General features: G+C 43.2%; 1 protein-coding gene across 3 annotated transcripts in view; it reads left to right on the top strand.

The window, feature by feature from the left end:
• Positions 1–21,646, top strand: part of RGS20 (regulator of G protein signaling 20) — a 34,800-nt gene extending 13,154 nt beyond the window's left edge. The window contains exons 1-5 of one of the 3 annotated variants that reach the window (XM_054284838.1): positions 4,229–4,299; positions 14,195–14,343; positions 18,388–18,474; positions 19,330–19,564; positions 20,729–21,646. In XM_054284838.1, the coding sequence (XP_054140813.1) occupies positions 14,198–14,343; positions 18,388–18,474; positions 19,330–19,564; positions 20,729–20,917 (657 nt within the window). In that variant the 5' untranslated portion in view covers positions 4,229–4,299; positions 14,195–14,197 and the 3' untranslated portion in view covers positions 20,918–21,646. Of the gene's footprint in view, positions 1–4,228; positions 4,300–5,519; positions 5,619–14,194; positions 14,344–18,387; positions 18,475–19,329; positions 19,565–20,728 lie in introns of those variants that run through there. The other 2 variants (XM_054284837.1, XM_054284839.1) reach the window with 2 other exon arrangements.
• The last annotated feature ends 3,297 nt before the right edge of the window (positions 21,647–24,943 follow it).

The following is a 24,943-nucleotide window of genomic DNA, read 5'->3' as shown; positions in this document are numbered from 1 at the left end:
ATTCTGATAATGTTTCAAGTCCTAATGTAATGCAATCTCAGGTTTTAGCATCAGATCCTGAGGAAATCTAATCCTCCAGAAAAAGGCTGAGACACCCTGTGACTGCATGAATGACATGACAGTGGGACTTTCACACTTTGGCTTACACAAAATAAATTCTACTGATTAATTAGCACACCACTATCAATGTTGATGAAAAATTAAATAGTGGCAGGCATCCCTGCACGTAGGACAATTTAGTTAATGCTCTGTGGGACCACACTGCTCTATGGTTGATCTTACATGTTTGAACATGCCAGTTTATTCTTCTTCCCATCAGCTTTGAACCTATATTTCCCACTTGAAGCCAACTACTGATAGATCCATAAAGAAAAGTGGCTTTGCCTGTAAGAAACTGATGTTGAAAAAACACAAATATTTAAAATTTCAGCAAAGCTGCTTCTCATAATATCACTGGTATTATGTTCACTTCAAAATATGGTTATTTAAATGCATCTTTTATTTTATTTTTCTTTTTACATTTTTTAGTTTTTATTAAGGGGTAAGGGAAAGACTTACTCAATTTTATTTATGCTGATACATAAAGAAAATTGAAGTTCAGCTGAAGTCCCTGGAAACTCATTCTCCTTCTGAAAATATCTCCTTTCCCAGAAAAGCCTATCAGTCTTCAAAATTATTTGTAACAAGTGCACTTTAATGTCAATGAAAAAGGTAAAATAATGGCTTCTTACTCTCTGTTTGAATTGCTCCCTGATCTCCCTAATTCCCTATGAATCAGCTCCATTCAATGGTCTAGAAACTCTCTTTTTAACAATTTAAGGGAGCAGGAAACACTGAAATAGACTAGAACACAAAAGCTGCCATAGAAATATGTATGACCTCTCCTTGGGCAGGGAGCAGAAGTTCAGGTATGAGACAGCAATCAGCCCTCGCACCTTAAAGGAAAACAGGCCCTAAAAAAGCTGAAATGTTTATTATGTCACCCACTGATGTGTGACTGCAAGAGTGTTGGAATGCAATGTTATTAAATTACAGATACATGTTCTGTATTATCTTTCTTATCGCCTCTCCTGAAAACTGTGAGAACAAATTTTAAAAGTACCATATAAGTTTTCATTAAAAAAAAATTAATAAAATAAAATAAAATAAATAAGAAAAGTAACAGATTTCTTCATTTACACCAAGGCGAAATTAGGAAAACATGTTAACTGGACAAGTTTGCAGAAAGAGGGAGGGTGGAGTCTAAGAAAGATCCAAAGGGGCAATACTAAATAGCAAAGGCACCCTCATATAAAACCATCCCTTTCTGATTTAGAATTTTTAAAAACTGCATGCTGGATAGAATTTCCTCCTAAAAGTTTATCAAGAGCTCATGGGTGTAAAGTGAAATATTCAGGAAACTCAAGTAAAGGGTGGAGGTGGGTTTTGTAATGCCTGATATACTGGTAGATAATACCAACATTGAAACCAGATCTCCTGGTCTATTATTTACCACGTATGTTACAGAAAAAAGGTGCCATCATATGGGATAATTATATTAAATGCACAGCTCACACATAAGGTCTCAATTTTCCATAATTTATTTTTTGAAACAGAAATAAGTGCAAGGTCAAGTACTCCTGAGCCTTGCTAGATTGACATTTTGCTTTCCCTCTGTCCCAGTGAAGTTGAATCAACCTGAACAAAGTAGAGCAGTAGCAGGGACCAAGAGTAAGGTCACAGAGACACATGCAGGACAGGCTGCTCTGATGACTGAGGGAATTTTCTTTCATGCATGAGAAATGCATGTTCACATTCCTTTAGGGAGAGAAAGGGTTTCAGTCTGAGTCTTTCAGCTCTCTCAGCTCTAAACCCCATTTCAGCAAAGTGCAAGCCCTTGTTTGTGCAGTTCTGTCTCATGCAGCTGGACATCAGCCTGCATCCATCATTCACGGGGAAAGGAGGAGAAGGTGACTACATTAACAGTTTTGTGAGGACTTTATGCCTCCACACCATTCAGCTGTTTCAGGATGTGGCTGTGTACACATGCAGTGATGCAGAGGCATCTGCTACAGAGTGAGACAGAGTTGCCTACAAACTCCAATCACTGGAAAATAGTTAGCTTAGGTGGCTTTCTTTATCTAAATCATTTATGCTAGGGAGCATAAATACCATATTTTTATATAGTACTACCCACCATCACTATGCATCATGAATTCTGAAAAAAAAAATTAAAAACCTTCTTTAGTAAGATGTCAGCTAGAACCATGGAATGGTTTGAGTTGGAAGGGACCTTAAAGATCACTTCATTCTAAACCCCCTGCCTGTTGGCAGGAACAACAGATCATGACTCTCCTGAGACAAAAGGAAAGGATGGTGGAGCAAGAATGTACCTTCCAAAGGGGTTACATTCTGCCAGCACTTTATGCCTGAACTTGATCAAGCATTCCTGCTAAGATTTAGGATGCCAATTGGGAATGTAGTCTAGAGAGGTCTTAGGAGAGTCACATTTACTCACCAGTCTGAGAAATGACTGCCTGTCCTGGTAGAGTGACCAAGAGCTGAATTCAAAAGCCAGTGGTGTTAGCAGGTGTTTTGAGCTTGGTCTTAATCCACATAAACAACCACCTTAGTATACTTACTGAGACTTTGTTCCCTTTTCTCTGCCAAGGAGTGAGGCAGTGTCATTTAATCCTGTCAAACCTATAATATCTCCATAGGTCCTGTCTGGGCCTTGGCAGTTGTAGCTTGGCACAGAAATCTGTTCAGCATCAGTTCTACACTTTCTGCCACAAGCAAAAGGGCAGGGATTCCCAGAAGGGCTCCTTGCCACTGGGCAGGAGGAATACTGAGTGGGGTTGTGGGGTGGGAATCAACCTTTCTATTTTTTCTGCTCTCCTGGGAACATTGTCCAGTTTCTGCTGTAGTTCACCTCTCCAAACAGACCTAGGGGAACTCTCTGCTGCTAAGCAACAGCAAGCTCTCCTTCAGTGTAGGAATGGCAGCTTTCCCCGCTGGTTGCAGCTCTAAGGAGCACCTTCCCTGGCATCAATGGCAGCACACTCACGTTCTCCCATTGCTGGGGCAGTGCCTTAGGCCTTTAAGGGCAGCACCATCACAGTGGGAAGGGCTTTCTTCACACTGTGCAGACTTCAGTTCCTCTCTGTCTCTTTGATGCTTGTTTGTAGGCCAGAAATAGGGACAGCGTTTTGGGGTGGTCTAAACCTTGATGAAATCATGAAACCCCAAGCAAAAACAGGTAGAAATCATTGCTAGAGAAAAGGGAAGCAGAGCAGTGATTTTTGTCCATTCCTGCTCAGGCCCCATGCTGAGTAGGAATGGACAAAAATCCAGAGAAGGAGCCCATCCAGGCGGCTCCTTCCCTGGCGGACAATGGCGCTCACAAGGCAGGGCAGGATCCCGGGGCCCTGGCGCTCGCAGCTCGGGGCGGGCCCGGGGAGCTCCGGGAGGCGCGGGCAGGCTCAGGACCCTGGACAGCTCCGGGCGGCGATAGCTCCGCTCCGCTCCCGCCGCAGCTCCGTCCGCGCTCTGCGGTCGGCTTTTCGGATGGGGATTTCTTGGGAGCTGCTCTTTGGGTGGAGGTTGTAAGTGGCCAAATTCGTTCCCGTGCTCCTCTGGCACTGTGGCCAGCCCCGAACCCCAATGGGCGCTGGCTGGGTACGAGAGCTGTGCTCCGGCCCTCGCCTGAGGGACCGGCTGAGGAAAGTTCACGACTGAGTGTACATGGGGGCAAGGGGAGTGCGAGGGCAGCAGGCTGTGGGCTCACGGCTGCCAGCACTCCAACCCTCATCTTAGCGCTGAGGGGCTCTGCTGGCTGTGCCGGCCCCCCGCCTGCCCCCTCGGTGATGCTCACTTTGTGTTTCTCTCTCTTTCTCTCTCTCTCTCCCTTCCCGCCCCGTCCCTCCGCTCCCACACCTCCCCCGCTCGCCGCAGACTCCGAGGCCTGCCAGGGCCCTCGCCTCGCTGTCAGCTCTGCTCTCCAGCCCCTTCCTGCGGCCGCAGCTCCCTGCCCACCGGCCTTGCCAGCGCTTCGTCTCGGCGCCCCGTCGGGACGCCCCGGAGCCCCGCTTGTGTCCCGCGGGCTTGGCGGCGCTGCTGGCCGGGAGCGGGGCCCCTGCCCGCTGCCCGCTGGCCGCCCTGCTGCGGGGCCGCTGGGCTGAGCCGCCGCCGGCCCCCGCCCCGGCCCCGCCGCCGCCGCCGCCGCCGCCCAGCCGCCTCCCCCCGGAGCGCCGGAGATGCCCGGCGTGCCACGGAGCCGCGCCGCCGCAGCCCCGCGCTGCCCCCGAGCCTCCCGGCGCCGTGAGTACCGCTCCTGGGGCCGCGTCCACCCCTCCTCCTCCTCCTCCTCCTGCTCCTACTCCCCGCACCAGGGAAGCCGCTGTCCGCCCACGTGCCCTCAGCCGGCAGCGGCGTGGGAGGCTCGGGGGCGCCGGGCGAGCTCCGCGGCAAAGCCTCGGGCGCCACAGCGGAGCCCGCTGCTCCCGCCTGCCATCCCCAGCCCGCTGGTCCCCTCTGCCATCCCCGCTGGTCCCCTCTGCCATCCCCAGCGCCCCCGGGTCCGCTGGCTCCGGCGAGGCGGCTCCTGCGGCCGCCCTGCTCCGCGCCCGGTGCGCGGGCGGGAAGGGAACAGCCCCGACGGCAGCCGGGCGCCCAGCTCCGGGAACCGGGAACGCGCAGAGCGTTCACGCACCGGATCACTCTTGGTTTCACGGGAAGACAGAGTCGGTTTGCCCGGGAGGTACTAGCAAGCCGCAGTCGTCCCACTAACCCTTGTCCCGGCAGACGGCTGCCCGGGGGGTGGAGGCGGCGGATCCTTATCGGTGAGAGAATCCCCTAAACGTGGCGATGTTCCTACGGGCGCCTCCGGGGAGCGGAGTGAGCGCCCAGCCCGGCACACGCCGTGCCCGGAGCCGCGCTGCCGCAGCCGTGTCACACCTGCCCGGCGGCGGCGAGCCCTGCGCCGCTGGGAAGCGGGAGGCGGCTAGGGGAGGGAAAACGTGTATCTTAACACGCGGTTACTTAAACGCGAGCATGTTCCAGCGCCGGGTTGACAAGCCCGGCTCTCCTCTAAGGCATCTGTGAGCACAGAAGCACCAGCACCGAGACCCGCGGCGGCACCGCCGCCTCTCCAAGCCCTTCCCACTCCCTCCCATCGGCGCACACACACGCACACACACAAACGCGCACACACACTCCCCGCTCACACGCTCTCACGCCGTTCTCTCCGGCGTTTCTCCCTGCGGCGCCCGTCCCATGGCTTCCCCCGCGCCCTCCCCAGCCCTCCGCCGCCGAGCGGGCGCTGCTGCCGTGTTTAATCCCCTTGCAAACCGGCCCTGAGCCGGAGCAGTCCCCGGTGTTCGCCTCGACAGGGGCGATCCGGCGGCAGCCCACGCCGTCGGGCCGTGCCGTGCCGAGGCGGGGCGGGGTGCGCGGGCTGCCGGCCTCGCTCCCTGCGGCTCCGGGCACGGCGAGCGAACCCACCCGCGGCCGCACCGAGAGGAGCCCGCGGGGCCGGGCGCATGCGTGGGGCCGGCGAGCCGCCGCTCCCGGTCGCCCAGCCCGCCGGGACCGGAGGGGAAGCGTGGGAGGACGCCCGGCCGGGCCCCGCTGCCGACACCGTGAGTAGCGCTCGGTGCCGCTCGGCGGCAGCCGGGCACGGCATCCATCCATCCCGAGCTGCGGGCAGGAGAGGGCTCGCCGCCGCAGCTGGAGCCGCCCCGGGTGCAGCGGGACTGACGGGACGGGACCGGACAGGATGGGACGGGATAGAACGGGACGGGACGGGACGGTGGCCCCGCGGCTGGGCGGGACAGCTGCTGTGGCCGCCCTCCCCGGGAGGAACGGCGGGGACCCGGCGCAAAAGGCGTTTCCCCCGCTCTCCCGGAGGGTCGGGAGCTGCGAGCCGGGAGTCCCCGGCGCTCGGGCTCTCCCCGCCACGTCCCTCCCCAGCAGCTCCCAGCGCAGAGCCCGGGTGGCACCCGGCCGACCTCGGCCCCGGGAGCGGGGTCAGGATCCCTCCCCGGGGCGCGATCGCACCCCGGGCCCGCCACCTCCCGCAGGCACCAGCCCGGCTCGGCCCCCGCTCAGGGCCCCTCTGCCTCGTCTCACGAAGATGCGGCAGCATCCGTGCAGCCCCCGCCCCGCCGCGAAGGGGGTCCCGCTCGGAGAGCGTCTGCTCTCGGAGACCGGGGCTCCCCTGCCAAGTTAGAGAGGGAAGCAGCAACAGGCGAGTGTTTCCGTAGAGAGACTTCCAGGGCCAGTCTGCCTCGTCAAGAGAAAGAGCTCTTCCCGAGCTCTGTCATTAGGTAATGTCAGTGAGCAAGAAAAAGCAGGTAACGAAAATTGGACACGAATACAGAAAGTGAAATAAGATTATCCTTGTAGACTCCAGTAAGAACCCACAATAATTTAATAGTGGTGTAATTTACTTTATGCAACCGTTCCATTATTCATTTTTGCTGTTGAAAAATGTAAAATGAAAACTTTTCATATGATGCTTGTTGCTATGATGTAATGGCAAGGAGTCTCCCTGTACCTCTGTTGCACAAACAGAATGTCAGCATCGAATCCAGTGCTCTGCAGAGCTGTGGAGGTGGCCACACCACTGCTCTATTACAGAACCAGAAGCAATAAACACCAGTTTGACTAAACAGAACACCGGAATCATTATCCACTAGGAGATTCCTAGTGGTGGTTCCTAAATTTAGGAACGTCATGTTAAAATTAGGAGTGTCTCTCTAAACTCAGAGCCAACTGAGTGTAAAACTAGCACTGTGTTCTATAAAATGCTCAAAGGTAAGAGAACAGTTACTTTATTTCCTCTTTGTTTTTTTATCTCCTCCTCTCATCAATACTTACTTTGATATCTTTACTCTGGGTCCCAAATACTTAATCATGGAAGCATCACCTAAGGTGTTATACACTCTCTACCTCTTGCTTACAACAGAGTAGTAATGTCTGAGGACTGAGCTTAAAGTACCGGGGAGGAGTTTTCAGGCTGTAGGGTCCCTGTGTCTCTTGGAGCTCAGGTCAAATGTTGATGGAGTTGAAGCTTTTAAGCAATTATCAGTACTCAGTCACTTACAGAAATTCATCCCAGCTTCTTGTCACTTAGAGAAGTGACAAAGGATACCGCAAGTCTTGGAAGTACTCTGGAGACCTCCTGGCATTCAGAAGTAAGAGGACTCTTAGCTAGAGGTTCATTACTCCTCACTTGCTGTTTTCAAAACTTGTCAAAGCCAGTTGAAGAAAAGAAGCCCAGGAAGTGTCACGGTCAAACTTAATGTGTGCTAAGTCAAAATCTGTACTTCCTTCAGCATTGAATTGACTTTGGTACTGCTCCTCCTGGCTGACACTGCAGGCTGGCACTACAGCCGAGCTCCCCAGGCAGAGGGTTGCTATCACAGAGCCTGCCCTGCGGAGCAGCCAGATGCCAGCGTAGTACAATCCGAAGTGAATCGCGACAATCGGAATCAATAGGAAACAGTGTGTGAATCACCGCTTAATGCACTCCAGGGTGAGTCATCCCGATTCAAACCAGCTTTCAGACCAGCACAATGTCAGTCAGCTTCTCACACAGTTCGATGTGAGTCAGATCTCAGCACCGAGTACAATGTGAAATGAGTCACTGACTAACACAGCGCCATGTGCCTCCAGTACCCGGTGCGAGTTGTCAGAGCTGCTGTGTGATGTGAGTCACTTCATAGTACAGTAAAACGGGCTTTTTGGAGGCCATTCATAATTAAGCACAGTGCAACCAAGCGCTCAGGAGGAGATAATGGGAGTGAGCAGAGTAAACTGCTGCAGGCACCAGCTTCACTGCATAGTAGAGAGGTTTGTAAAATATTAGGAGGAGTGATTTTTTTTAAAAATGTTATTGTTTCTTAAAACAAGCTGCATAAAAATAACTAGAAGCAGGTGCTTTCTCTGACATCAGAGCCAGCAAAAGCAGGGTTGAAGCAGTGGTAAAAATCCCAGCGCTGGAGAAGTCTGTGGGGGTTTTTGTTGGTTTTTCTTCTAAGAGAACTGATCAGTCAGTGTGGCTGACATAGATCCACTGAGGCTGACCCCAGCTGCCACAGAGGACAAGGCAAGGGACGCTGACAGCTTGTGCTATGCAGACTAGAAGATCCTGACACTGATTTAACTTAATTGCAGTTTGCAGTGACCTAGTTTGTGAAGGACTCAGCATGGGATGAAGTTATAGCCATACTTACATTCATAGTACCCCACTGTCATAGCATCCACTTAATCAGCTGGACAGAAACTATAGATTGCTTTTGTTGCTTTTTCTATGCAACTAGTAAAGAACTTTTTAATGTCTTTCCCTTATTACAGGAGAAATAGTGACAGTGACCCTGCTAATTACATGTTAGAGTAACATTTTCAATGAAGTCTCTTGTGATAAAATCCAAACTAAAGAAATTCTTTACCCAGAGGAGATATAGACATCCATCTGAAACACAAACAAAGCCCCCACAAAAATCCCACTGAAGCCCCAAGTAACTAGGTTTCTAACAGGAAAGTCAGATTTCACTCAGAGAAAGCCTTTAGTGCAGGAAGTTTTTGCAGAGAGTGGCCTCCTGGTGGCCAACTGGGCAGAACTGAATACCAAAGAAAGAGGAGCAGAAGACATCTAAGGCATCGGTAGAAAAATACCTGTGACAGGTGACACGATCAAGGCACCATTTACCTCTTGCTGTGTGGATGTGATATCCTTTCAGCCATTCCTTTTGAAATGGAAAGCAATCCTTTAAGCTGGACAGATGAACTTGGCTCCTCTGAGCTGCTGCTCCTCTGGAAAAATAAATTAAGTAAAACAAGCAAAGGTACTCAGTTTCTGGACATTTGACATGAAAGTGTCCCAGAGCTGTTAGTTACAGGATAACACTTTTACTTGCAACTTTATCCACTGAAGCCTTTGACAGGCTTGGGCAGAGCAGTGACATAAAAAGAGGTTTATTCCATGTGCTGCCGCTCTCCTTTCTGCTAACCTCTGTCTTGCAGTCACAAACTCTCATCCATTTCAGGCACCCCACTACAATATGCCAAATCTCCAATAATACAAGGTAACTTCCAGGAGCTCTTGCTCTTAACCTACTAAGTGGGCAATCTGACAACTATGCCTAAAGCATGTGCATATGTGTGGGCGAGTTCATTAACATATATTAGAATTCTTTTCTGACTAAAATAGCACACTGCTTAATGCAGAAAGCCTGCTTGTCACATTTGTCAATGAAAAGGAAGAAGCACGAGCATCAAGTTTCCTGTTCGTATTTCAGCTGACAGTGAATTGCCACAGGCTTCAGTGGGAGTTTGTTGCAGCCCCAAATATATCTGAATTGTTAAAAAATAGATTTAGAGATTTATTTGGAACTTGACCCCAGTTGCAAGCCTCTTATGACATTAGTAGATAAGAACAGAATCTCTTCCAACTCACTAGTTATCATCACTGGGAGGATCCAAAGTCAAAGCAGCAACTGTGAGAGCTATGTAACACAAAGCTTGCTGACACCAAGAGGTGCCTTTCATTGCTTCAGTGGAGTTTGGACCAGGCCTGAGCATTTACTGAAAAGTAACTGGGCTATATGATCCACATCTGTGCCCTCACTCCAAGTAGCTGTCAGCTAGTGTTCCAGCACAGGGCTTCCCAGGCTGTGCAGTTACTGGGGAAGCTTCATGCTGTGGCCATGCAAATCAGCCCCAAGAACAAGCTAAAGGCTTGCACACCTGCCTGATGGTGATGCACACAAGGAGGGAACATTAGGTCTCAGTAATTAAGTTTAAGTAATAGAATCTTTGCACTCTGAGCTGAAAAAATGTCATTGTGTTTTAGCATAAAGTGGTAAAGTGGGGATAAAAGTATAAAGTTTTGTCTACAATCTTCTGCGGATTCCTGGGTTTGGGGCTTTTTTTTTTTTTTTTTTTTTGGTTGAGGTTTTGTTTTGGTTTTTAAATTAACATTTGTGTCTTAGATTTTAAATATACCTCCTTTGGGAATGCTATTTTCTTGGTAGCCCACCCTTCTGCTGAGAAATTAGCAAATACTATAAATGTTACAACTAAGCCAAATATCACCTGAGGTGTTTTTAATCAGGGAAATAATTTTCACTCCTGACCTTTACATTCCTTTGTGTTTATAAGGTTACATGGAGAAATGCTTCATAATCTGAATGTCAGATAGGTATGCTTTGGAATTATGCAAAAGTTATGACAGACATTCTTATCTCATCACCTCAGCATTACTCTTAAGGCACACAGTGGTTTTGCCACTATTGTCAAAAGTAGCATCACTGATGCTTGCCTAAATCCTTGGACTTCTTTTTTTAAATTACTTATTAGCATTCAATAATATGAGCACATATATCTTTTATATGATTCATAGATGCTATCTAGCAGGACAAGAAGCAAGAACATGTGCCATTAATTTTCCTCTATTTTTGTTTCATTGCTCTTCAGGGACAATTTCATAATGGACTCAATTTGTTGTTATCATTACATAGAGAAGGACATCTCTTTCCTTGGGAGATCAGAAACTCCGCACCTAGGCATCTGCAGAGATGCTACATTACATTGGCTTGAAACAATGAACCAGCTGGAGACAAGCTGATCACCTCTGACACACTTCTACTCCTACTCCCTGTTCTCATTTAAGTATTTGAGTAATTGGCACTCTCCATGTGGAATTTAGATGGTTCTGTGGATTATTCCAGGCAGGATCCACTGCCTGGAAAAGTTTCTTTATGTTCCAGTGTGCTGATTAAAATCCAGGGCGGAGGAGATCCAGAAACTCCAAAGCTACAAAATCAACTCAATTCTGCACAGACTGCAGGTAGTCAGAGGAGGCTTGTAAGTGACCAGTTACTTGTCCATAGTCAGAAGAAACTTCCTGCAGATGCAAAAATGATCATGCAGGATAGACTCATGCACACAGTTTAGGGAGGTAGAAGATGCTTTGTAGCTCCAGACAATTACCAGGGATGGATTATGCATGTGCTGGAGTGGTCCCAAAGCACATGAGACAGCAATGTGTAGGATCTGAGCAGTAATGCAGGTCCCAGAGCCTCATGTGACCCGGCCAACACCACCACTATGAGGACCTGTGCAACAGAACCCCCTCATGCCATCTAGACACTGACACTGACCGTCCCATTCAAGGATCCGATTCCTCACAGTGAGTCAATATTAGCAAAATTAGACCCTACTGACTATTTGTGTTATGCTCAGCAATTGGCTGAAACCATACCCACTCTGAGTATAAACAGAGCATGAGATGGTAGGGTTGAAGCCCTTTGGTTAAAGGTGTCTTACATCATTCCATCAGCAGCCTAAAAGCATTTTTGGATTCCTCAGGAAACATGTACAGGATAGCAGTCCATCTCCAGTTTTCTAATGCTCTGTGTTTTCTTGTCTAACCCATTTTCAAACAAGGCACTTTGCTGCTCCAGATGGTGGGGACAGAGAAGGCAGACTCCAGTCTCAAAGTGCAGAGAACACCCAGTACAGAGGGTTCTCATACCATTTTTTCATTCCCATAGCACCTTCAGAGTGGTCTGGAAATCTGATATCCCAAAGTAACAACTGTAAAATTACATGAATAGAAGACCTTTTCACTATGAGGTCTAAAAATATCCTCTCCTTTTTGCCCCAAAGGAGCCTGAAGTCTACTGAAGGCAAAATAATAACCACTTCAACTCCCACAGATCCACAAATCAATAAAGCAATTGCTTAAATTGTTGCTAATGTGGGCTGTACTCTAAAGGAGCAATGAATTTTGTTAATTCCTACAAATAATATTCACTGGATTAATTGATAAACCTATTATCCATTCCTGCACACAGCACAACTCAAACCAGCAACTGCCTGGCAAGCAGCTCTGGTGGTTGCAGCAAGAAGCAGCAAAGTGTGGTGGAAAGTTTCCATGTCCTACAGTGAAATTCTGGATATATTAGAAGCAGCAGAAAGATATCTACATACATAAAATGCGGCTCTTTTGACGTTAGATAAACAGTGCTGAGAGAGATCACTTATTGCTTGTTCCGTGTGACCAGCCTGACACAGTTCTGTCCTGTGGGACTTAATACTAAGTGCACCAAAGGAGTTTCTACAACTCTGTAACAACCTGCACCACTGCTCAGCTCTCTACCTTGCCATCCTGTAATATGGGCCCTGGATCATATTTAGCCCAGGCCAACTCATTATTAATATGAATTAGAGATATGAATGTGTGAACATAAATTATCTCAGAAGTAAGAGTGGATGTATTAGGCTATCTAAACAGCACATGTCTGTGTGCTGAATCCAAGTGACATTTTTCTAATCAATAATAATAGTTTACTGTCCAAAGCAGCCTGAAATATTGTTAGATATATGATCCTTAAAAAAATGTTTTATATGCTATCACTCTCCAATTGAAATGTGAAAATGCTCCATTTAGAAAAGTACAGGTATCCGTAAGGAAATTAATACTTATTCATTCCATTCATGTGAATCTGAATCTGACAGGAAGAAATCTGAATCTACAAATACATTCTACATTTCAGTTATCCTTTCACATTTTGAAACAAGGAAAGTTGGGGAGGGGCAGTTGGAAGCTATGTTATTTTTTCTGATTTTCTCTTTCTGGTCGTTTAGGCATTGCTTGTCAGATCAGGCCTCCAGAGTTTTAAAATGGGTTGTAGTTTCTGTCTATATTGTTGTTCTTGTATTTTATTCCTCCTGCTACACAGGTGCATCTTCTGCTACTGTGTCGTGCATTTGTCTCTTGGGAGAGTGGGCGGTTCTCACAAATACGAAAATTATTAATCTCTGCAAGACAGAAATAAATTCAACATTGAAAAAACCACAGTAGCCAAAGTGCAGCAAAATGTAATGCTGCACTCTGCTAAAAAAACATTCTTTCTTCTCCTGACACTTCTGTTGGGTCCATGACACCATCTGTACATTCCCCCTCAAGTTAAAACAGCAGCATTTCCTAAACCTGGATGAACATTTTAGAAAGAAAAGCTTTTAACCCCCAAGTATTTACCTTATTAGATTCAAGTCTGATATTATAGACTAAAAAAAGAATTCAAAATTGGTAGCAGTTAATTTTAATTCCCCTACAATTGTCATGCCTCAAAAGAAGGTTTAGCAACCTGAAACAAACCTACACACAAAGGGATCTCGTGACACAGGAGGATGACTAGCTATGCATCCAAAAATCAAATACAAATAAGATTAAGAAAGCCATGCTAATCTTAGTACAAGCTAGTATTTCATCTCTCAAAGACATCTGTCACTTACATATGGCACAACTTTCAGCATAACAGAGAGAGCACTATTAGGTGCTGTAGAGCAAATGTGAAGCTCAGAGATAGGTCAGAAACGAACAGGGACTTTAAGGGAACTTGTCATTTCATCAACTACACTTATCTGCACACTCTGCAAAATGCAGTCTCCAAAAAGGCTTCCTACAACTGTGCAAAAAACCAACCAGTGCATCCACCAAAAACTGTTTCATGCTGTCTTCAGTTGGGGGGCTCAGTGAAAACCATGTAATTATTAACATCTAGTTTTGTGTTTCCTCCTCACCTTCACAGAAGCACAGAGACAAACGTTTTTACAAACTGTGGCTGTCAGACCTTCAATGGAGAAATGAGTATGGGCCCTTCCCCCTTTGCTACAAAGGGAGGCAGCAGGTTTAAGACATCTTCAGTATTCATCAAAGGCCAGATTTTCAGGAGAGCTCAGGTGTCTCACTCAAGCATCGTGAAGCCTGTGAGTTGGCTAATAAGGGGAAAAAAAGAAAGAAAAAAGAAAGAGAGGCCCTAACTACTTCTATTCTGTACCACTATCCTTAGGATGGCCTTGAAGTCAAAACCTCAGCAAACCCTTTCAACTCCTGGGCTGATACATCTCTGTGCCAAGAGCTCTAGCTCTCCAAGACCCCTCACTTGTACCTTTTGCTGTCATTGCATTCCCAGGCACTTGAAGAATTCATTAGCCCTTTGCCTTCCATCACAGCACTTAAATGAGTGAATCTTCCAAAGGATTCAACACCCTAAAACTTCCACGGGGGAAAATCAGTGACTTAGCTTTTTAGTTCCCTTGAGGCTGTGGCCTTCAGCACTTCTGGGTAGGATTTTTAAAGCAAACAAAAAAGGAAAACAGAGAGAGATGTTTCTTACTCCCCCCCTTTGTTTGTTGCTGGCAGCCCATGGGATCGGAGAGGACGGAGATCCGCAAACGGCAGATGGCGGCGACCCCGGAGAGCCCCGGCGCTGCACAGGCCCAGCTCAGCACAGGGAACCGAGGCTCCAATGCCTGCTGCTTTTGCTGGTGCTGCTGCTGCAGCTGCTCATGGTAACCTCTCTCATTCAAACCTCTGGGGAACACAATAGCAGGGAAGGGACACATGGCTCCTGCACAGAACAACATAAGCCAAAGAAAAAAGATTGTATAATTCTGCAGATCTGGGACACAATGAGATTGCTGTGTTCTACCACCAGACACAACCCTCTACTCCAGCATACTCCTTCTTTCCCCTGCCATTGAAATAACAGATTTTAAAAGAAATATCTGTACAGTATCTCTATTGCTCTTTTTTTTTCAATATTATGCAATGTTTGTTTTGTGCTAACCTCAGCACTGAGCTTCACCAAGTGCTCCCACTAAAAACTGAAAGCAATACCAGAATATGTCAGAGCTTTATTTTTAGATTTGGGCCTTGGTGATCAGCACCAAAGGTGTTAAATGGAGGTAGGGAAGGTGGAAGAATTTTTAGGTCAGAAAATGAATAAGCAGGTGCCCAGCACACTTCTTTTCCCCTGAAGGCAACTGGTTCTGTTGTCATTAATTAGTATTGCCAACTCATGGCACCTGAAACTCATATGAAGATAATCATTGGGACCAGAAACTTTAAACACTGTGGGTATTTGCTGAAGTTGAGAAGTTAAGCAGAAAAAAATTCAGAAAAACCCCCACTACAAAAGTCCCACTCCTGTTAAGGAAGAGAATTTATCAATCAAAGCAAAAGAGGAGGAATCACTTGATTCCTAAATTAACAATGTGTTCACCTTCACTTTCTTACCAGCCCCTTCAGATCCAAGTGATTTCATTCTAAATTGAAGTAAATCTTCCCATACTCAAAACCCCTGTATCTGATTAGGGCAAAGTGTTACCTCATGGGTAAGAGTAGAACTTGCATTCAAATAAACAAAAAGTCTTAAACAGCCATAGAGTTTAGCCAAAATTCTGACAGCAAGGGAATCCTTCTCAGAGATTCACTATCCACCACATAAACACTTCAGAGCAAGCAAACCTGACACTGAGGTGATGGAAAGTGGTCACAAATAACCTTACAGCCTGGGCTAGGAATCTATTCCACTAATGTTGTTTTCCAATAGCATCTTGTGGCAAATGCTTTGGAGAACACCATTAGAAGGCAAGGGAAGAACAGACTGATAATTTCCTTGCTATTGGTACTCAGCTCATCAGAAGCCAAGGCACACAGGATTCTGCCCTCCCTAATGCAAATAGTGAATATTTTGCAAGGACAAAAGGCTGCTTGGAGGTTTGGGGTTTTTTGTGAGATGCCAAGAACTCAGGCTCTGATCCTACCAAGCTTTTCAGCAGGTGCTTAAAGGTAAACCAAGATAGAATTTAGAGAGACATTAACACTCTGCCTGGACAGGATCAGTTTGTGTCCTATTGCATCTATGTTAAATCATCCCACACAAATTCCAATGCCATTTCAACAGTTGTCCAGTGCAATTGCAAGTAGCTGAGTCCAGAGCTGCATTACACAAAAATGGTTTTCAGTTAAAGGAAAAAATAAGACACATTTATCTACTACGTCATAGTATATAAAATTTGCATTTTACCTTTTAAATTGTTGATAAAGTACTTTTGTTTTTGTGATTTTACCTGATATTTTCCAGGATGCTCATTTTCTGTGTATCTCACTATTCAAACAATTCAAAGAAAGCTATTTACTCAATAGGGTTTGTGAAAGTACCCAGATTTCATGATGCTTATAATTCCTATTAGCATTTCAGAATCATCTGGGCAACCAATACAGGCTCAGAAACAGAGTAGCTTGTTTCAGCTTTAAAATAATTTCTGATTTTTTTTGAAACAATTGTTTTCTAGTAGCAAGAAATGCAAAACAAACCGTAATTAAGCTATTTATGTTCCCCATTCATAGACCATTTCCTCAAAATAGCCTAAGCTCTTGGAACAGAAAGATTATGAATAGGAATAAAAATAACAGTCTCCATGAGTCATGCTGCTGAGCTGCTGAACATCCAATATTCAGCATATTCTTAATAGTAGATTTAGAATGAACTGAAATGAGTCTCTCAGCTGGATGCTCAAAGCCTGTGTTCATTCCTGCAGTCAAACCCAAGCTCCAGCCTGTTACTCTTCCAGATCCCGAGAGGGTACAGTACTGCACTACTCTCTTTATTGTTTACTTGTACATTTCTAGGGAAAGAGCCTGCCTGTAAGCAATTTTCTGAAGCACGGCATGTTCTCTTAGGGAGGCTTTTGTTATTTCTTTGGTCTTTTTCCTTTTCTGTGCATTATCCCATAAGACTGTATTCCTTTCTATTGGATCTGTTGGGTCCCCTCAATCCAAAAATAGTTCTGATAAGAGTATCACTGCCTGTCTGTGTGTGAGAATACATATCACTTTACATATTCAAAAAATGCCAGAACCACTGGTAAAAAGGGTAGTAAAGGCTTGAGACCCATATAACCTAACAGAAAAAAGAACTAGCATTACTACTTACATTTTTCTCTTTTTTTTTTCTTTAAAGGTAAGTTGACATAGTTCATTGGTTTGAACATATGGTTCAGATATTGCTGAAAAAAAGTGTTTGCACTATCTGCTCTCCATCTCAGCAATACAAAAGCTTTCCTGTATCTTCCACACATGCACTGCTGTGGCAAAGAGAAAAGTAGGTCTCTGCAGATTATGGACTAATGGTAGACAAAGACAGAAGGAGATGCCCAGTAAACAATAAGGCTGCAAATAAGAGTTGGCCAAGAGTTTAGAATGCAAAACAGGCAGAAAAATCCACTGGTTTAACCAAAAACCTTCCTAGAGATAAATGAGATTCTTAGAGATTAAGGCAGCAAAACTCAGAACATTAGCATGAAAGAAAGGTAAGATACAAAGGAAGAAATTAAGCTTGGTATTTCCCTAGAAGTTATAGCAACTGTGTTGCCTTGTTTCAGCTGGAGGACCTGTTTCATATAAATAACAGCCAATACAAAATATAAAAAACACTGGGACCTTTTCTTCCTGACATATTTTAAGCAGCTTTACAGATTATATGATAGCATGTGTGTATGCATATGCATTTCTCACTAAGCTACCATAGCTTGGATAAACTGAATGTAGTCCCCACTTCCAAAAAAAAAAAATTCCATTTTCAAATCCAGTTTCAAATGAAGATTAATCATCTACAACTACAAAAGAAATTTTTAAGAACTAGAGCTATCTTAACTAACATTTGATGAAAGAAGCAGGAGTTCACAGCTACAGGCCATCAAAAACTGTCAGCGATCACTAGTGACTGCATCAAACTTTGTTTTTGTAATGCTACAAACAAGTGTTTCCATTCAGACATACTCAAAATTATATTCAGCAATGATAGATCTGCTCTTTGTGCTCCAGATCTCACATTTTGACACATGTATTAGCAATTTGCTAAGATGCAATCAATCACCACACAATCTGGCTGTATCTACATCTGAACTCTGAAAGCGCTTACCCTTCCAAAACCACATAGAGAAGTCTTAAGTTCACTTAAATCTTGTGTCCTGCTTCTGAACTCTGGCTTTCCTTTCATGGTATCACCATTCCAAACCAGAGTGTTGGCCCTCATCACAACTGAGGAGAAAAAAAATGCTAACAAACAAATCCAAACGCACCTACCTTGAAACCTAACTCACATAAAAGCAGCGCTTAAAACCTTTTACTTAAGGTCCAGCTTAAGTAAAAGCATTGCACTGAGCATACACACTACAAAAACAGAGAATAGATTTGGTATGTGACAAAGGGTATGCATCATGCATCCCATACACACTTGTGTGTGTGTATATATATATCTATAAAATTGGACCTGACAATCCTTATGGGTCCCTTCAACTTGAGATATTTTATGGAACTATGTTCCTTCTGTAGAAAATCTGCATTACAGAATACTAAACAGCTTTCAGCTACACTCAAGGTTTATACAATTGTAAAAATAAGGTCAGAATGTAACTGTGGGTAATGTGCCTATCATTAGCTTCTGTCCTTTTAGAATTTTTATTTTTAGTATAGAAGAAAAAGTGTCTGGTGTAAGTCCAGCATTTTTCTCTATAAAGTTGACTAAAACTTTGTTTGCTACTTTTCAGTCTTACTGTTAGAAATCAAGAAGAAGAGAGAGCAAGGAGAACATCTCATGAACTCCAAGCAGAGGGTATTCCAAACTGTGAGGAAAGGTATGGTCTTTATTAAGTGTTCTGTCAAGCTAAAGTGAAATAAACCCAACAAGCCATACTAAGTAATTGCAATAGTTTACCTGAAATATGAAAATAACTATTATCTACTTGTCATTTACACCCAATTTTCAAGTCACTTGTTTACCTCCTAATGAACCAAAGGTCTGATCTATAATCATTCATTTCATTTCACTTCAATCACTTCATTTATATGCAGCAAGGAAACACATCCCCACTCCCATGACAAATTAAAACCAGCATTGTAAACTGAAATTTTACCCTTTTTCCTGAAATAATTTAAAAATACACCCTGTTCCCACCCAGCAAGTATGCAATGAGCTTAACCAGCAGTGCTCAGCCTTACAAAAATAATAAACTGGAGCTTAAATCCTCCCAAAAGTCAGGCAACAGTTTATTCAGAAATGCTCAAACAGGTAAAATCACCTGCAAAATGGTAACATATAGGTGGGTACCTTTCAAAGGGTTTAAATCATTGCTTCTTTATATGTATTTTCATTCAATTTTTAACCATAATTTAACAAGGAATATTAGGGATAGAAAAAATGTCTAGCTGTTACACGGGTACTTCTTTGTTACAATTACTCTGAGCACTAGCAATTTCTGCATCAAAGCAGAGGCAATCACCTGCATCTGAGCTTTTGATAAGCACACTTTCAAAAAACATCTTATAAATGTGTTTACATGAGTTTGCACTTGGGTGGCTGCAATGAGGAATCAGAACCTCATGAACCTCACAATTTTGTTCCATTGTGAGGGCAGATGCCTCCTGCCAGCTGCAAACAGCTTGAGTAACAATCATTCATTTCTCTCCTTTTGCTCTTCTTCCTCCTTAAGCCCTGCTCCCACTCTTGAAGAAGTAAATGCCTGGGCTCAATCATTTGACAAGTTGATGCTCACTCCAGCTGGCAGAAATGCTTTTCGTGAATTTCTGCGAACAGAATTCAGCGAGGAAAACATGCTTTTCTGGATGGCCTGTGAGGAACTAAAACAAGAATCCAACAAAAGTGTCATTGAAGAAAAAGCAAGACTAATTTATGAAGATTATATTTCTATCCTCTCTCCAAAGGAGGTATATTGCTTTCCTTAATACATTCTTTGATGTTTCTTTGCACAGTTAGTTCTAACATGTGTTTAAAGCAACAGCAATACTTAGGGAGAATTTTCCCCTGCCCCCCACATTCCACTGCCATCATGTAGCTACTTAGGGGAAGAAGGCACCCACCATTGAGGTGAGATGGTCAAAACTTTCACTGGTTGTAAGGAAGCTCTTCCTATGCTACCCTGGCATGCTGACGTGGAATTTTTAGTTTGAGGCACAAATATATGGCTGATCACATTCACCTTGCCCAACTCAAATTTTATTTGTTGGACAAATCAGTTCCTTTTCTCCTTACACTCAGAGAAGGGTGTATACATTTCTCCAAAAGCACAGTAACCACAAATAGTGTCATTTTCAAAGACAAATTTCTCACAGAGCAGCTGACAAAATATGGCATAGAACAAACACAATTACTTCCCCAAAATTTTCAAAACTATTTTGCTGTTAGCAAATGTGTCAAGTTTCAAAGACACCTCAGTAGAGTTTGAATATAATCCTGCCAAGCAGGCTAGAATTTGAAACCTTTCAACATCCTTGCAAAATTGCAGTTTAAATCTACCCAGTCTGTTCCTGCAATACTAATGTCTCTCGACAGACATATAGGACCTGCAGGAAAAAAAAAAAAATACATTACTGTATGTTCTATGGAATCATTATATAGCCCTACCTGTGGGTGACATCAACTCACTCTGCTTTTTAGCAGCAATTTGATTAAGAAACAGCTTCCCAGGTTACATTGTCCACCTGCGTCATACTCTTACTCCAAACTCAGTCTCTTCACAACAGCACCAACTCTCCAGGAAATGAACTGTCACAAAAAATTATAAATGCTCTCTACTACAGAGCAGGAAGTTGGTCTGGAAATAACCCATCGGTCTCAGTAATAATGGGATTGCAGACAGCCTTGTTCCAATAAGGTACCTTGGTGAGGACATTACCCATACTCAAGATATTATTCCACTCAAATTTTAACAGAATCATTTTTCGCAGAAGTTTATTTAGCAATTTTTACAGTCTTGTAGGACACCAGCTAAAATGCTTAAAAAAGATGGCTTTTTCAACCAATGAAAGAAAAATAAGACCCCACCTGTATTATTCACTATTATTTACATGACTTTCTATTTTAATACACAGGTCAGTCTGGACTCCAGAGTAAGAGAAGTTATTAACCGAAATATGCTGGAACCCTCACAACACACCTTTGATGATGCACAGCTTCAAATTTATACCTTAATGCACAGAGACTCTTACCCACGGTTTATGAACTCTGCTATTTATAAGGACTTGCTTCAGTCCTTGTCTGAAAAATCCATTGAGGCATAGTTTTTTTCTTAAATGTATTTATTTTAAAACAGGCAGGACTCTGGGCTACAGAAATCCACAGGGAATTTAGAATTAATCAGATATTTACCTGAAAATAACTCAGGCAAGTTTTACTACAGACTGAAGAATTTAAATCCGCACAAAGCTCTGACACAATCAACTAAGTGCAGTTTCTGATTAAATTCAGAATTACTTTGCAAAAGGAAATGAAGAGAATGAAGAAGAAACCTTGTTCAAAAAATGCAGTATTTTTTCAAACACAGCAGACAATTCAGACACAAATTTATATCTTATGTCTGAGGTACAAATACCAACTGAGCATGAAACTACAACTGATTTTTAAGTGGGGTGTTAGAATTTTCTTGAAAATGAAACCAGTTGCCCCATCCACACTGTGACCAAAGTAAAAATATTACTGTCAATACTGTGTTACTCTAGGCACTGCCATCACACCTGGCATAGGTACACTCCACTTGTTTTGGTATCTTTAATGCATACATGGTGCACTAATGGAAATGGGCATGGCCATCTCAAGTTTATGAAAGTTACTGGTTGAAATAATGCTGCTTATAAAAAAAAATCTTTTGCTGAAGAATTGTTATTTTAGTACTAGAATCTGCTGAAAGCATTAAGTTCCCTTTGTTGATGTTCATAAAATTAAATTATTTATTTCAGAGGAAGACAAGTCTGGGCATTCAGATTCCAAAATAAAGCACAAGAATTCTCACATATTTTTCTCTTCCCTCAGTAGGTGTTTGTAAAACCCTTCACTATTTGTTACCAAGATGATGACAGTTTCAACCAGCTTGGGTTTGTAAATATGAAATTCTCCCATTCCCTGACAGATCTTGTAAGGTTTCCATTACAGATATACACACAATTTATTTAATAAAAGCAGGAAGATGGAACTTGTGTTCTGATACAGCACCAGCTCTATCCAGTTACAAACTATGTTCATTTACAGTATGCCCAAAGCATTACACTTAGTTCCTGGTCATATCTCAAAATCAGTAATCACAGGAAATACTAAGAAGAAAGTAAGTTGAATCCACATAAACTATCTGTACATCTGTTACTCTAATGTCTTATTTCTTTTGAACCACGTGATTCACTACAATTCCACTACATTAAACTCTGGAGTTTATAGTGGGTTTCCACTGAATTGTATTTTCCCTGTGTATTTATTTAAATGAGCCAAATGACACGTATAGGTTGGAAAAACACATATGGGAAACAGAAAGACACTAAAAAATACCCCCAGAAAGGACAGACATAGTTCAGGCTTCATGTACTGAAGCCTTTCCAAAACCTACTCTTTGCCTAATTCCAGCTCTATGGAAAATACAAAATGGGAACTTTCTCAAAAAAAAAAAAAAAAAAAAAAAAAGAAATGGGAAGAGCAAAATAGAATTTAAGAGGTCAATTTTTTTTTTTCCTTAATGCATTTGGCAGGTGACATGCTGTGCCCTTACTGCATTTTGAAGCACATGATGATTTGATTTTTTCAGTACATAGCACCACAGGAGAAGAGCTGGTACATGGTAATTTATCAATGCTATGGGCTGGTTCAAGCCAGGCTAGATGGGCAACCTGGTCTAGAGGAAAGTGTTCCTGCCAGTGGGGATGGCACAAGATTAAGGTACCTTCCAACCCACATCATTTATGATTCTATAACCAGTTTTCATTATCTCCTTCCAACAACAAAACAGTATTCAACAGGTCAGCACAAAAAAGTAAACAAAGTAAAACAGAGCAAAGCAAAGTGCTTTTGCCTGCTGTAGCACAGTGCTGGGTGAGTAAGTTAAGAGGAAACCCCACCATGCACCACTAAAGACAGTTCAGTTAATGTTCACCACTGCTTCCCTATCAATGCTGCTTACCTCAGCTGAATTTCTATTTAACACACCCGGAGCACTCCCAGTACCATTTCAGTTTATATAAAATATTACAATGTAAGTAGTAACTTCAACAAAACCAACCAAGTATCTTCAAAAGGCAGCACTCATGAAGAGCCTGAAGTCAAACAGATGATACTGTACTTGTTTTAATCAGAGTGGGCAGGAGTGCTCTAAATCTCTGAGTTGACAAATGAAGTTTACCTAGGTCAAATTCAGCTTGTTGGAAAGATCATATGTACACATCAAAAAAAAAACCTTCAAAGCATGTCACCTCACAAAATGGAGGATTTAATTTCTTTTAAGTTATCTCTCTTCCCTGCAAAGATACTTCATTAAAAGCTGGAAGACAGACTGAATGCTCATAGTCCATATCAAACTATATATTCTATTATTCTGCAAGGAAATGAAAAAAAAAAAGATGTAATGAAGTTAAAGGGCAGAAAAAACTATATTGGTTTGGGCAGTTTTATGGCTAACACTAAATTATTAAAAAAAGAAAGTAATAATTTCTAAGCTTATTTTCCATGTGCCACAACTTCTAAGCAATGAACATTCTCTAGGTAATTTTCATTTTACTTCTGCATAACAAATATGTTGACATTTGCAATGTGCATTCTTTCCTGAAATATCTTACCAAATCTTAATGCTGTGCTTTAGGCCTAGCCTTATACCCACCACCAGGAGCAGAATACTGATCCCTAGACATGCTGAGAATATCTCTTAAAAACTCAAACAACCTACTCCCTTAAATATCTTGTTATTTTGAGGCTGGTTAATGCTGGATTAATTAATGGCATGGAGGCAAGGAGGGGGGGAAGGGGAAGATGAAAACAAAAACCCACCCACACAGACAACCAATTTTTAATTACATTTCATTGCTATATACCTGCTCATGGTGCATAAACTTCTCAGGGCAAAAGAAAAGTGCACTGAAGAGGAAAAGTTTCCATAGACAAGTAGCTACATGAGTAGCAAAAGAAAATAATCATATTGACATAAGACATTATTTAATCATGTAAGAAATTATCACAAAATCAATTTATCCTAGGTTGAAAATGAGCACAGTTGGTTTGCCTTGGCATTTATTGAACTGCAGGATATCATTAAGCTGTAACAACTTTCCAGTCCACTGGCATTCTTCCTTCAATGTCTGCACATCATAAAGCAGTAACTCCCACAGAACATGCACACTGTTAAAGACTGCTCTTTTTAACAGCCTGCTAAGCACTATTAAAATTGCATGGGCTCCTTCAGCCAACATACTGTGCTTTACAGTGACCTTTAAATTCCAAAGTCATTAGCACAGCACAAATGGAGAAAAAAAATATTCTGAAGGGCTCTACCATAAAAAATTAGATTAAAATCCATCCCACAAGCATCATGTACTTAAGCAGTTTTGGATTACAAAGGATATCAGAAAAAAGATAAAGTGATGAGAAAGGCCATCATATCATAATGTTAAGTAATTTTTAAACAACTCTGCTGTAAGCAATTTTTAAGAACATGTGTCTTCTGCTATAAAAGGTATGAGTATTGTTTCAATGACATTATGAAAAATTTTTTTATACTAAGGTTGTATCTAAATTAATCCCAAACTCTTTGAAATGGGAAAAGAATTCAAGAGTAGTGATGACCTAGTGAAACAGAAGCTATCATACAGCTGTAAAAAATTGTGCCTAAAAGACGTAAAACTCCTCAGGTTTGTTTATATGAATAACTAATATTTCAAGATCTATTTCCAGAGGCATGTGTTTGAAAGGTAATACAGCCACATTTTACAGAATGAAGACTTCATGTTGATGAATTAAGTCCTGTCCAGCCTGGAAAGGGTTGTGAGTTTCAATTTAAAATTAATGTATGTGATCACAAGTGGAATCCTGAACTCCAGATAAAGACCAGGCCCTTCCTCAGGTTCACAAAAGCCAAGATCACTGGGCAGATGTTTCCCTTCTGCTCAGTGATAGTCAAAAAGAACCATTCAGTACAAGACAGTTTAAAACTCATACTTTCTCCTGAACAGGATAACAGAATATATGAGCAAATGTATTATATATGAGAAAATGTCTTCTAATGAAGGATCCAGAAGTTGTGTTCTCTGAGCAGCAGGATCCTCTAGCCTTGCTTACAG

The sequence above is a fragment of the Melozone crissalis genome, unplaced genomic scaffold (assembly GCF_028551555.1).
Source record: "Melozone crissalis strain CALT ecotype California unplaced genomic scaffold, PUWL_Pcris_2 ptg000042l_1, whole genome shotgun sequence".
In the NCBI taxonomy this organism is placed as follows: Eukaryota; Metazoa; Chordata; class Aves; order Passeriformes; family Passerellidae; genus Melozone; species Melozone crissalis.
Note: the sequence above shows the minus strand (reverse complement) of the source record. Positions and strands in the feature narration are given on the sequence as shown.